Source organism: Papio anubis, chromosome 1, assembly GCF_008728515.1.
Source record: "Papio anubis isolate 15944 chromosome 1, Panubis1.0, whole genome shotgun sequence".
NCBI lineage: Eukaryota > Metazoa > Chordata > Mammalia > Primates > Cercopithecidae > Papio > Papio anubis.
Genome location: NC_044976.1, coordinates 188595539 through 188610851, shown reverse-complemented (window position 1 = coordinate 188610851; position 15313 = coordinate 188595539). Strand labels below are relative to the sequence as shown.

Genomic DNA, 15313 nt, shown 5'->3' with positions numbered 1-15313 from the left:
GGCCACTGCACTCCAGCCTGGGCAGCAGAGACTCGTCTCAAAAACCTGTGTGACTGAGGTCCATAGAACCAGGAGACTTCCTCAATTTTGTAGTAAATCCATATTTTTGGGCCCAGGAAGAAAACCCAAGGTTTTTTGTTTGTTGGTTTGTTTGTTTTTGGAATAGAGTATAAGCTCAGGTGAGGGCAGGATGCAGGAAAATATCCTTCTGTAAAATAACTTTTTATACCAGAACTAGATTATCAGAGTTTAAAAATGATGAAAAATAAAATTGAGCTTGTTGTGACATTTACACAATTTTTTATCGTCTTGCTTACACTTAGCCTTCAGTATCTCAGAATGAATGTATTCCATACACTAGAAATTGATGAAACATTTTTATGAGTATAGATTTTATTTTTCCAGATTATTGAGGTATAATTGACAAATAAAAATTGTATATATTTAAGGTATACAAGATGCTGACTTGATTGAAACTCTGTTTTTTCCAAACTACAGATCCTAGCCTCTCCAACTTCCTAACACTGCCGCTCATGTACATGATATAGGGAGTATGATGGGGTCTTAATCTCAAACTTTATTTCTTCTTATAAAAAGTAATTTTCTTATCTAGAAATAATATGGAATACTATCTTAGATGGGAGTACACCACTTTATTCTCCCAAGGCTCTTCTACACATGCACTATACTGCCTTTTGATTTAGGAGAGAAATTTTTTCCCTCTGAACTTCCCTCGTGCTTTTTTTTCTATGTTCTGAGTTTGTGTTGACTTTCAGCCTTCCGTTCCTTTTGTTGTATTTGACCTGGTGCCAAATGAAAGTCAGCACTTAAGTTATGAGTATCATTTTCTAACACAGTGACAGAAGGAAAACTCCGCCTTCCACACCCACTACTAATTACCATATTGCTACAAAACATGACATTGCATCCTTCACCCATCACTTGTGAATTTTTGTTTTCCACAGCTCTTATTTCTCCAAAAATGTGTTTGAGCCACTTGGAAAATATGCCTTTAAGTCATTCAAGAACTCAAGGAGCTCAGAGATCATCCTGGAAGCTGTGGCTCTTTTGCTCAATAGCTATATTCCTTTTTCTTTGCTCCTTCAGTTGGCTAATCTTTATTTTTCTCCAACTAGAGGTAAGGAGGCAATTGTACCTAAGATTGCTATTTGCTATAATCCTCTATTTGTTTTTCTAGTTATTATCATTGTCACTCAGTATTGTTAGCAATAGTTGGAAGGAAGAGATGTGTATACATAATGTAAATACAATTCTAATATTGTCATGACATGGCTTTTGAAGTTTAGCTAAAGGTTTTGAGATAAAAGGTATCAGAAAATGATAATGTTAGATGCAGAACTCAGTTAGATAGAGAGAATTGGTTAAGCCAATTGACAGGGGCCTGGGGAGTATTTTTCTCTCCCTCTTCTATAGCTCTTGGTAGAATAAAAAAGGTAAAAATATGAATGAATATCAAGGAATGGGATGCAAGCTATAGTCTTATTTATGGAAAAGACTTAAAAAAATAGTGAAAGATGGGATTAAGTAAATGACAGGTGGTTTGTGTGTCTTTGAGGAGGGAAGTGGCCCTGAGCTAGGCGTAAGAATGTCTGGATTCTGGTTCTGGGTCTCCCTAATAACCAGCTGTATAAATTTGATAAAGACATTTAATCTCTCTAGTTTGCAGATTCTTTATCTAAAAAAAAACTGGTGGTAGGAGAATGGATTTATTATGATGTTTCTTCTAGCTATAAAATGCAGTGATTAAGAATTTATTTAGGGATAGTATGAAGAATAAATGCCTAAGCCATTCAAAAGCAGGGAACAATGACTTTAGGTTGAGTTGATCAGGGGAGACTTCATGGAGGAAGGAGAAAGCCCATATCTATCTGGGAAGCCCCTGATGCTTGTCAGGAATTTCCCATTGAGATGCAGGCCAAGTTGTGGGCCTAGAGAATGGGATGGTACACTGGGAATGGAGATAAGTTTGGTTCTTTACTAAAAAAACTTTCCTCACAGTTGACCATATAGCACTGACCAAAAAGAAAATAAGAAATGCTTTATTTATTTCAGGATTTAGCCTATTTCTGGTTAAATCGTAAGACTCGAAGTTTTGGGTAGAATAAAGTGGTATATGTCCATCTTGAGAAAGGGTTGAAATGTAACTGCAGAAACATTTTTCGTAAGGGAACTGATCAGCGAAGATTTCAAAGATATAGTTCTACCACTTAAGATAAGTAAAAGTAATTGAGAAAAGATGCAGGAGGAAGCAGTCTCCTATGGATATTAATTTCGAGTAGGTATAGCTTTGGCCAATGTTTCCACAGTAGCCCATTAATTTGTATTTCATAACTGTATACAAGGCTTATGTGCAACAGAGGCATTTCTAATTACAACCCTGCTCTCTCAAGAAATGTATCAAGCAGAAGTGTGAACTTTCTGGGTCAGTGAAGCTGAAAGAAATAATTGTCAGAAATTCTTAGTGTCTTGATTTCTGAAGAAGAGGAAGGGTGAGAATAGCAATAACTTAAATTTGGAAGTGCTTCTTTCTTCTAAAAATTATAAGATTAATTAGCCTGATAACCCTGAAGAACACTGAATATAAGCATCATCAGCTCCTACATATGACTTGGGAATGAATGCACAGATGCCTTTCCCAAAGGCACCCAGTAGTTCTTGCAAAGGGAAAGAGAAAGTCTAATAATGCCAGATCATCTAGGACACCTCTGTTCAGAATCAAACTGGATTAGTCCCAGGTGTTTGAACTCTGATTCTGTTTTGTCTCTCCTAGATCCAGTTTCTCAGTGAAAGGTTCTGCCTCTAAAGATAACCCAGAGTTTGTTCCAAATTTAGGGAAGTATAAAATGTTTTTAGAATATTGTTCTGACAGGAAACTTGCAGGATTTGTTTCTATGGGAAAAGCCAGTGGCCTGGCCCACCATGCATGATATTAGCTTCTACATTTCACTTTTCACTTACCTGTACTTCCCTTTCCCTGTTGACCACAAATAAATATCTCTGGAAGAGAGGTCTGAAGGGCTGGCAGATAGTGAGTCACTATGATGTGGCCACTTCCACATTCTCACAATACCCATGAACCTTGAAGTTTTATTTTGGTCTCCACTCTAGTTTTTATACACAAAGTCCCACTTTCCAGATTGTCTAGACACTACTTTAAAAAGTGTACACTTAAAAAAAAAAGTGTAATACTTTAAAAAGTGTTAGATGGGAAGCTTGGCTACTCGGGTCAATTTTTTTCTTTTTTTCTCTCTTGTTTGAGAAAATATTTAACTAAAAGGATAGCTGTGAGTCTAAGGAGTTTGGTCAATCCCTCAGTGAAAATAACCTCACAGGAGTTATCACTAAGAAATCAAGTGTTCAGCAGAGTCTCCCGCTTCAATAAAATGAAGGATACTTTCAGAAGGGGAAGTTGTACTTGTACTTAAAAGCAGAGCAGATTTTAATTTCACTGAGGATTTGATTAGGGTTGATTTGGAGAGAGAATGATTGTTTTGGCCATTTTGAGCCCAACTATGTAAATCTAACCTTAAATCAAGATGAGGTTACAAAAGCAACTGATCCTTCTAGAAAAAATAACTAAGCGATATGTGTCTTTAAAAGTGGGTATTTACTACTTCCAAACATCAGTAGAATTATAAATAGAAACTTCTCCCACAGAGTGGTAAGGGTGAGAGTTTTGACCCAGACAGGCTGGGTGTGGATCTCATTCCTGCCTTTCATTGGCTGCATGACCTTAGGCTAGTTACTTAATGCCTCTCATCCTCATTTCCTCATCGGCAAAATGAGCAAGCTAGTTTGTATAGGGTTGTGGTAAGGATTAATGAGACAGTAGAGTATCTGACATATAGTAGGCTCCCAGTAGATGGTAGTGATTAATATTTGCTCCATTACTATTAATGAGATAATAACGGGCAAAAATTTAACAAGATCGTTTAACAATATGGATATTCTTTGCCTACCTATATCACTCTCTCAATCAAAGACACTATCTCATAGCCAAATTGATGATTTTGCAATTAGATGGATTTTTAGTGGTGGCAATAATTAGAGAGTATCACAGTGATGGTCTCTGTAGCACTAAATAGACATTAAGCAGCCTGCAGTATATTATCCAGAATTTCTAACTCTGGAAATTAGTTTGGCCTTAGGTTGTCTATGGCATTAGGTTTCTCTGAACACATCTCATACATGCTAGTAGATGGTGCAGATACTATCTGTGGCATGTATTTTGGCACTCATTCATATTTAGATTGTTACCAAATTGCTTTGGGTGTGTAATCATGTCTTTCTAGAAAGATTATAAACTTCTTGAGAGGCAAGGACCAAAAATCACATTTGTTTCTCGTGCTTACGATGCTGTATAATGTTGGGAATATGTGTGCTTAAATTGTAGTTGAATTCTTCATTACAATCACCATCATCACCCAAACAACTAATATTTATTGAACAGGTCCAGGCAGGATATCTCGGCAAAGCCCTTCTTTAAAACGACCTCATTTAACCCCAACAACTTCAACAAGCTAGGTGCTATTATTTCTCCCATTTTACAGATGAGGAAATTGGGGTTCAGGGAGTCTTTGTCATGTCCCTATCATGTGTTGAACTAAATTGAATTGCAACATCTCTTCCAGGAAACACCAAAATGAGGATGAAATAATTGCAAGAGGTCAGGCACAGTGGCTCACGCCTATAATCCCAGCACTTTGGGAGGCTGAGGCGGGTAGATTGCTTGAGCCCAAGAGTTTGAGACCAGCCTGGGCAACATGGCAAAACCCTGTCTCTACAAAAATATACAAAAAAAATAGCTGGGTATGGTGGCATGCACCTGTAGTCCCAGCTACTCAGGGGGCTGACATGGGAGAATTGGTTGAGTCCAGGAGGATGAGGCTGTAGTGAGCTGAGATCACACCACTGCACTCCAGCCTGGGCAGTAGAATGAGACCTTGTCTCAAAAAAATAACAAGAAACAACAACAAAAAAAAACAAGTGTAGGGAATCAAAAAATTTATTTCGTAGAATAGTGACTTTCAGACTTTTTGATTGCACGTCCCTCTCAATAACATATTTTCAGTATAATTCCCAACATCTATATGCTAATTATTATACCATATACAAGTACTAATAATATGTACACTAAAGAGATACACAAAATATATATTTATAAGGGTGAGCCTAATATGTTTAGCGTAGCTCTCATAATGCAGAACCATTTCGCTTTCACCAAAATGTTATATTTTCTATAATGCGTTAATATATAATATAAACATTTCTAAAATAAGTAAAATAATATTTTAATAATTTGATAAATGCATTTATTTTATTTTTTAATCTTCACACTTTGTGATACAGCAATTTGAAGTTTGATATGTTAATTTACCTTGTTTCATGATTTTGAGTGTCATGACTGAAAAATTACCTGACAAACAAATATAGATTAAAATGGAAGAACATATCTTTGGATACTCTTAACATGTCACACCACTTAATTTTCAATCCATCATTCAATGATGGATGCCTCTCTTTCTTTCCATACACAACTAACTTCCAAGATCTATAGCTTTAACACCTCCTTCATATAAACTCACCCACTTGCTTGTGTCTATCTCCATTGTATTTTAATGACAAAAGTTCGACTATGGAAAACCTCCAATGCTGATTAAATCCAACTGCTCTGTGTCTTTCACTGTTGAATATATCTGAAGAAAAACATACAACTTGTTGAAAGGTCTTACTTTAAATTCACAGCCACTGCCTTCAAGTGGATTTCAGTATTGCTCTCGAAACAACCCACGTTTCCCGTCCATTCACTCTCCTCTACTGGATGATTTCACATCTTTAGCTTCTCTTCAAACATCTAATAACTCTTCCCCATTCACACACTCCACTGATAACGTTGCCTCCATATTTCAAGAGAAAATAGAAGTAGGGAGGAAAGAAGTTCCAGTATCAACAACTTGTTGGCATTTGTATCCAGGTATATTGCTGTTCTCCCTTATCACTGTGGATAAATTGTCCATACACCTATCCAAGCCATCTATGAACTAAATCTTATCCTATCTTACCTACTCAGGGACATTGCTGCAACAGTTCTCTCCTTGCTCTTACATATTATGCCTCATCCATTTTACAGAAACATTTCCATCAAATGGCAATAGAAAAACATGTTGTCATTTCTCTCATATTAAAACATAACAACAACAACAAAAACCTCTTTGATCTCTCATCATCATCCAAACTCCACTCATTTTTTTTCTGCTCTCCCTACAGCAAAATTCCTCCAGCTTCTCTTTTCCCATTTACCCTTAAATTTATTCTAAGTTTCTGCCTTCTTCACATATGACAGAAACTAATTTTGTCAAGAACTCCAGTGTCTACCATGTTTCTCAATCTATCAGTCAATTCACTGTACTCTTCTTACTTGATCTATTGACATCATTTGACACCAGCTGATCACTCATCCTCCATGAAATACTTTCTTTTCTTGGCTTCCAAACATCAGACTCTCCTAGTTTCCTTTCAGACTCAACTTTTCCTTTCTATTGTCCCTTGCTTGTTCTTTCTCATTCTCTGACCTCTAAACATCACAACGCCCCAGTATTCTTCTCCATCCACACCCACTAACTTGATGGTCTCACACAATCTCACTCCTTAAAGCATCACTTAGGAACTTAAGGCTCCTAAATGTATATCACCAGAGCTCCTTAAATTTCAGCCTCCTGTATCCAACTGCCTGCTTGACACACTTACCTGGATTTATAATAAGCATCACAAACTTAACATGTCCAAAACCAAACTCATGATTTTTCCCCTCCCCATTTATTCCTCTTACATCTTATCCATATTAGTGGATAATTATCTTTCCAATTATGCAGGCCTAAAATACCTGGAGTCATCTTTGTCTCTTCTCATTCCCTACCCCATATCCATGTCGGGAACTTCTGTTGGCTTTATTTTCCAACCAAGTATCACCATCTCCACAGCTAGCACCTTGGTCAGAGGCACCATGCTCTCTTGCCTAGATGAATGACTGTAATGATCTCTTAGCTAGTCTCACTACATTTGTCCTTGCCTCTGTTTAATTTGTTCCTAGTATAACAGCCAGAGAAATCTTACAAAAGGAAAATATGCAACATCTTTAAGTTCAAAAAGTCTTTTAAGCACTTTACCATTAGGAAACCAACAAACTTTGGATGATACAAAAAATGTTTGTGGTTATGCCTTAATTTATACAAAGTCTTTTTGAGCATTTAGCATTTAACTACCTGTATTTGTAAAATTAACCACGCACTGATGGCATCTTGTAGCATATGAACTGCCATATATTGCAATAGCCTGAAACTTGGAACTGTTTTTCAGGGTATCTCAGATACTGTATATGACATGTAGTTATCTAAGTATTATACATGGGTGGCTTCATCAGTCTGAGTTGTGAATATTTCTAGGGCTTAATTTACTGTTTTAAATAAAAATAAACATAAACAGAAGCTTCATTATTTTCCTTTCCCGTGCCAATAGATAACCTTGTTCAGTCACTGGGGTGTGGAAACTGCTTTTTGTTGAAAAACTTTTAGAGTCCAAGGCTGCGGGGGTGGGGGAAGGGGGTGTCCAATATCAAATAGTTGTCCTTTAGGTATAGATTAGGTAATGGAATTAGATCTTGACCTTTGTCTAAAACACCCAAAGGGGAAGCTACGTAATAAAAGGTAAAGGATGGAGCCACTCAACTTTAAAGGGAAGCTGAGAGGGCTGAGACATGTTGAAGGGAGGTTTTTTTTTTATGGTTGTAGAATAGTAGTTTGCTTCAGGAATCCAAAGCTCTAAATAAATCAATCAAAAAAGTTAATGACACTGTCATCATCCTAATCAATTCATCTTTTCTTTCCCCAACAGGCTGCTAAAGAGCCCTGTATGGCTAAGTTTGGTGAGTAACCTATCGTGCATGTCTCTCTTTTACTTTTCTTAGTTTTTGATGAAAGAAGGCAGGTGTCAGTGATCTCAAGAAAACCTGTATTTTCTTCCATTCATTTGTCAGCTACTACACATAATTACTTATCATATACTGGGCAGTTTCCCAAGAGCTGAGGCTTTCAGAGGTAAACCAGGCAAAAGAAGCCCATGTCCTGATAAAGCTTATATTGAAGGCTGCATCTCTAGCCAGGAATGAACATCTCTCTTACTGACCTATGAATCTGAGATCTAGGAATCTATTTTTAATTCTGTGTTTTAATAAACACAACAAGTTTCAGATTTCTACAACCTTTCCTTAAAGTCTTTCTCACGTTTCACATGTTGCTAATGTCCAGTGGAGTATACGAGAGAGTACCATTGTTGTTTCTAAATGTATAAAAGAGCAATGAGAGTTGGAAGAGTGGCCATTTCCTCTACTCCTTTCTCTTCTAAGCTTAGCTTCTGAGTCATTTTCCCTTGTAGTCACCTGATATTTGCTTAGAAAACACACCACAGTTTGCAGTTACACTGAGACTTAGACTCTTAGAATGCACGCAAAATTTCAGATAAATACATTTGTTAAAGTTGTTTATAGGTTTCAGGCCAAACATACATTTTCAGTTGAGAACAGACCATTTCTAGAGTTAACTCTGCAACCCCTGTGTTCCTATATAGTTTAAACCAGTAGGTTTCCTTGGCTTGTGGGAATTAGACAATTTCCTTTTGCTTGTCTCTTTCTTTGTGTTTTGTTTTTGTTTTGCCAGTAAGTGGAATGGAATGCATGGCATGTGTGAAATTCTGCCTTGATGTGGTAAAAGTTGAGAAACTCAAGTGATGCTAAGGTGGTCTTTAAGTGACCCCCTTTCACAGAATTAAATAGGAAAGTCAATGGCACCTCTTTCTGGTGACCTGCCTATTGCCTATTACATGTCAAGGAAGAAGAAATTTACTGGGCTCTGAGCTCATTGGCGATACAGGGTGACTTTGCCTTTTGTTCTAGTGATCTCTCTTTCGTTGTCCCCCAGAATCTACCTTCAGAGTCTTACATTAGTCATTCATATGAATGAGAATTGAAGTAAAAATGTTACCTCTTCCAGGGTGCTTTCTCATCAAGTTTTCTTTTTTAATTATGGGACAAAGGACAAAAATTATGGAGAATTGCAGAACAGATAAGCATTCTGGGTAGTAAAAGCACCTCCTGGGGCTGTGAGATCACACTGATGTGCAAAACCAAGTAAACAAACATTTAAATTTCATATGTGCTAATGAAAATGAATGATTAGGTCTTTACCCTTCTTTACTCGTTGGGACAGTATTGTGCTAGGGATCCTTATATTTAAATAGTCAAGTTATTTCTATTTATAAACTCATAAATTTACCATTAGCTATTTTTGGGGGGTTTATTTAATGAATCCTAAGTAGGTCTTAAATTATATATACCTACAAACTGAGGAGAAGAGTCATAATTTAGACACAAAGCACCTAATTCAGGAACATGGAAGTATCATTCAATCAATAAATATTTATGGAACATCTACCAGGTACCAGGGACATTTTCAGGTGCTGAAAATATGGGAATGAATAAAATAGAGATGTATTTGTCCTAAAAAATTTTACATTCAAGGTGATACAAGATGGAAAATAAACAAATGAACAATTTAGTTTATAACATCCTAGACCCTGACACACTTTATGAAGAAAACTCAAGCAACGTAAAAGGAGAGAGTGATAGGAGAACACTTCTTAATATAGCTTAATTAAGGAAAGCCTCACTGATAAAGTGATAAACAGCCGATGGTATTCACACAGAAAATGCATGGAAATGCATGGACTGCCAACCCTGGTTTTCAAAATTTTGGCTTGTGATTTCTTTCTCCATTAGTCTTTTCTTCTCCTTTCTATTTCCCACAAATATTAATCGACAAGAGATGCTGAGTCACCTAACTCATTTTTCTATTCCAAATTCTTTTCCTTAGAATGCTCCAAGCAAGACACACTCTTTGGATTTTCAATTTCTTTAAAACAAGGAGTAGATAGGTACTTAAAATAGAAAAATTCTGCTAGAAGAGAACTAGTGTAGATCAGGTAAAGAAACAACATGTACGTGGTAAATCTACAATCTGGAAAAGGATGAAATAATGAAATAACTATGCTTTCATCTTTTTTCTCCCTTGTATATTTCTTATAGGACCATTACCCTCAAAATGGCAAATGGCATCTTCTCAACCTCCTTGCGTGAATAAGGTGTCTGACTGGAAGCTGGAGATACTTCAGAATGGCTTATATTTAATTTACGGCCAAGTGGCTCCCAATGCAAACTACAATGATGTAGCTCCTTTTGAAGTACGGCTGTATAAAAACAAAGACATGATACAAACTCTAACAAACAAATCTAAAATCCAGAATGTAGGAGGGACTTATGAATTGCATGTTGGGGATACCATAGACTTGATATTCAACTCTGAGTATCAGGTTCTAAAAAATAATACCTACTGGGGTATCATTTTACTAGCAAATCCCCAATTCATCTCCTAGAGACTTGATTTGATCTCATTCCCTTCAGCACATGCAGAGGTGCCAGTGGGTGGACTGGAGGGAGAAGATTTTCAATTTCTAGGGTTTGTCTGTCTACAAAAATCAATGCAAACAGAACTCCTCTGTATGTGAATTTTCATCTATCATGCCTATCTGAACGAGACTCAGAGGAAGAGCCAAAGACTTTTGGTTGGATCTGCAGAGATACTTCATTAATCCATGATAAAATGAATATGGATGACAGAGGACATGTGCTTTTCAAAGAATCTCTGTCTAAATCTTGAATTCGTGAGTGGAAAAATGGAGTTCTATTCCTTTGGAAGTTTTACCTGGTATGCAAAAAGGATCTGGGACAGTAGCCTGACTTTGTTCTCATATTCTTGGGCTGCTCTAATTCATTCTTCTCATACTCCCGTCTTTTGAGGTCCTCCCAATAAAAAGTAGACTGATAGGATGGCCACAGATATGCCTACCATACCCTATTTAGATATGGTGGTGTTAGAAGATAAAGAACACTCTGAGAACTATTGGAATAGAGGTACAAGTGGCATAAAATGGAATGTACGCTATCTGGAAATTTCTCTTTGTTTTATCTTCCTCAGGATGCATGGTGCTTTAAAAAGCCTTATCAAAGGAGTCATTCCGAACCCTCACGTAGAGCTCTGTGAGAACTTACTGTTGGTGTGTGTGTTTAAACATTGCTAATTGTAAAGAAAGAGTAACCATTAGTAATCATTAGGTTTAACCCCAGAATGGTATTACCATTACTGGATTATGTCATGTAATGATTTAGTATTTTTAGCTAGCTTTCCACAGTTTGCAAAGTGCTTTCATATAGCAGGTAGCAATTCTATGAAGTTAATTGGGCAGGCATTTGGGGGAAATTTTAGTGATGAGAATGTGGTAGCATAGCATAGCCAACTTGCCTCAAATCATAGGACAAGTGACTACAAGAGGCAATGGGTTGTCCACTGCATTGCACTGTTTCAGCTTTAGAATTGTTACTTCTGCTATTGTGTTATAAGACTCTAAAATTTAGCAAAGTAACTTTTCAAGAAGCGTATTCCCCTTTAGCCCAAGGTGAGCCGAGTGAAGCTACAACAGATCTTTCCTTTACCAGCAAACTTTTTTTTTTTTTTTTTTTTTTGTCTCCCCTGCCTGGATCAGGGAAACCCAGGATGCTGCTCAGGCCTTATACCAACCAAATTCCCCTCTTCACTTTGCAGAGCCCATCTTAGTAATCTTACTCAAATGCGCTAACTTCTAAAAATAATAAATAGCACTAATTCAAAATTTTTGGGCTCTTAAATTAGCTACTTGCAGGTTCTTGTTGAAAGGTATGTATTGCATTGTAAACAAATTTAAAATATTTATGGGTATTTGTGAAAAGCTGAATTATGTTAAATAATATTACATGTAAAGCTATTTAAAAGAATTTTTTTTTGTATTTTGTGTAACAAAAATTGCTCAGGAGCATGCTAAGCCTGAGGCCAAGTTGTTTCTTAGTAAGTCTTTATAAAAAAACATCTGCTGGGTAGCTACAGGGCCAAAGACTTGGAGAGCTTGTTTCTGTTGCCTTTGCATATCTTCTCAGGAAATTAAAGTGTGTCATATACATATATACATATATATACACATACAAAATCTTGGTGTTCTTGATCTTTGTTGTGTTATAAGCAATTGGCAACATGTGCTGGAGTGGGCTGGTGCTAGCTTATAAGTGCATATTAGTAACTTTTCAGGAATGTTGCATTCTGGTTATTAATTATAGGCATTCTTGAAATTGGCTATGGTGGGAGTATTTGTACCATGTAAATTGGCAAACACTACACATTTTCCTTTTGGACAGCTAGTTCACCAGCACACCACTGTGAAACTCTCCTTATTGACTCCTCTCTGCCCCCGCTTCATTCCTGGGACAATCATGGCAGACTAAGGTAGAAAATGAAATTGTAAAAGTTTGGCATACTGGTGATTTCTCAGGGCAAGCAGAGGTCACTGCAGCTGCAGCTACAGGGATGACTACCAAAAGGTGACCTTTAAATTTTCCTGGTGTCATAATTTTAGCCTTTGTTTTCAGTGTATACTGTTTTCCTGTTTCTCCACATAGTAGTTTGCATTTTAAATCTATAATAAAACATGCTGATAACTGGATTGCAGCTGATTTATCTGTGGGTCATCAGACTAGAGTTAGTAATCCAGGGAACACAAAGGTACATCACAGAAATCTTTGCCCATGTGAAACACTGTTTGGCAAGTGTTAAGCAGAAGTGAGAGCTGGATGCAACTGGCTTTTCATCATAGCTGTTCCCATTTCTGATGAGTTAGTCAGACAGTTTCACTTTCTGACTTTCACCTATCTCCTTTTCTCCACCCTGCCCACATTCACCATCAAAGTCATTGTGAACCCTTCTCACACTGTTTTTACCTTCCATTTTGCCCCATCAAACAAGAGCATGCTATATGACTGTGGATTAAGTCTCTGCTTGTGAACACGGCAGCTAATTGAAAAGTGATGTAATCTAGTCAACAAACTCCTTAGATGAAGTGTATCTTGAAAATGAAGTTCCTGCCTTTGTGTTCCATCCCAATTAGGCAATTTCATTTGGGAGGACATAGTTTCATTAGAGAGAAGGAGAAGCAAAAATCTGATTGACCGGCAAGTTAACAGTTTAAAGATTTACATCAGGTAGAAGCTACAAATGATGCTTTGGCACACATTTACTCTTTGATCCAAAAGGATGCATGCCTATTCTAGGGTTTACTTCTAGTTCTGTGACAGTCACTCCACTGATTATGACTCTTCCATGAGTCTCCCACCTATGCATAGGAAATTTGTACACATGCTTTGCCCCTACAAACTAAGAGAGTGTGAACCCACCTCAATGTAGCAAGATTCTCCTGTTTCCACTACCAAGCAGTTGGCCTTTTTTTTCCAGATAGATTTTCTGGGTGGGGTCAGACTAGTTCAGTATCAGCTTTAGCTATATCAGGTGGAGGCAACAGTTCTTTGTATCTCCTAATTGCAAGAATTATTTTTCAAAGCTACTTTAGAAATTCCCTTGAAGTTCCCTTACCATGCTTCGGGTTAGAAAGTTTCATTTCTCCCAGTTCTTCCTGCGAAAGAAAGTGGGTAAGGACTCACAGAAGGGCCACAGCTCTCTCTAAGTGTTGTCATCGATACCTTCTTCTCCCTCTTCTGGCCTTTATCTTTTTTTTCTTTTTCTTTTTTTTTTTTTTTGACAGAATCTCACTCTGTCGCCCACGCTGGAGTGCAGTGGCTCGCTGCAGCCTCTTCCTCCCAGGTTCAAGCAATTCTCATGCCTCAGCCTCCTGAGGAGCTGGGACTACAGACTCCCACCACCATGCCTGGCTAATTTTTGTATGTTTAGTAGAGATGGGGTTTCATCATATTGGCCAGGCTGGTATTGAATTGCTGGCCTCCAGTGATCCACCCACCTTGATCTCCCAAAGTGTTGGGATTACGGGCATGAGCCACAGTGCCCGGCCCTCATTTGATCTTTCATCTGGGTGAAATGTTTGCAAGTGAGTGGAGGGAGGGAACTTACTTCCCTTTATAAATTCTACATATTGCAGGAGGAGGAATTGTCTTACTCTCACTTTGGTAACCAGGTACCAATCATACTGTGTCTGCGTTGAAACTGTCAACAAGAGTCAGATTTTAACATTGAGTTTTACTTATATGTCTAAAGGGAATATTAAGGGCTTGTAATAAAATGCAGGAATACAAAAACCTCCGAACCATCATCACAGAATCAATAATAAAACAGAGCTAAATGAAAGGTAGAGGGAGAAGAAAACCATTGTTTAGAAAAGTTAGACTTAAGAACATTCTTACTAATTAACATAAAACATTGCTCCTAATATCTTGATAGTCAAGAAAAATTAGAAAAAAAAATGCTATGTGTTGTGTCTTGGAGTGATAGCTCAGCTAAATGTTTTGAACTCCTTAAAGTTGTTTACTGCTATCACAGACCAGTAAATTCAAATAAGATAAATGTAAGAACTGGCCGGGCGCAATGGCTCATGTCTGTAATCCCAGCACTTTGGGAGGCCGAGGTGGGCGGATCAAGAGGTCAGGAGATCGAGACCATCCTGGCTAACACGGTGAAACTCCGTCTCTACTAAAAATGCAAAAAATTAGCCTGGCATGGCGGCAGGCGCCTGTAGTCCCAGCTACTTGGGAGGCTGAGGCAGGAGGAGAATGGCGTGAACCCGGGAGGTGGAGCTTGCAGTGAGCCGAGATAGTCCCAGTGCACTCCAGCCTGGGCGACTGAGCGAGACTCCGTCTCAAAAAAAAAAAAAGATAAATGTAAGAACTTTAGAACTTTAGGAGGCAGAGGCAGGCAGATCACGAGGTCAGGAGATAGAGACCATCCTGGTAAAACCGTGAAACCCCGTCTCTACTAAATATACAAAAAATTAGCTGGGCATGGTGGCACAGGCCTGTAGTCCCAGCTACTTGGAAGGCTGAGGCAGGAGAATCGCTTGAACCTGAGAGGTGGAGGTTGCAGTGAGCCAAGATCATGCCACTGCACTCCAGCAGTCTAGCCTGGCCAACAGTGAGACTATGTCTCAAAATAAATAAATAAATAAATAAAATAAAAAAAGATAAATGGAAGCGTGCATTTTACTATCTTGGGCTTATTACATCTGCTTAGAGCGCAGCACTAGGAAATAGTTTTATTCCCTTACAGAGGAAATAAAATCATTTAATCTAATTTTTTAAAGCACACTCTTTATTGGGAAAGGGAAACTTTTCCTGGTGCTGAGCTCTAAGCACATTTAA

At 37.8% G+C, this 15313-nt stretch overlaps 1 protein-coding gene across 1 annotated transcript; it reads left to right on the top strand.

The window, feature by feature from the left end:
• Positions 1-915: 915 nt before the first annotated feature.
• Positions 916-12559, top strand: TNFSF18 (TNF superfamily member 18). The gene is made up of 3 exons (XM_003893579.5): positions 916-1138; positions 7912-7942; positions 10157-12559. The coding sequence occupies exons 1-3, from the start codon at positions 917-919 to the stop codon at positions 10501-10503; spliced, it is 600 nt and encodes a 199-aa protein (XP_003893628.1). The 5' UTR covers position 916; the 3' UTR covers positions 10504-12559.
• Positions 12560-15313: the final 2754 nt, after the last annotated feature.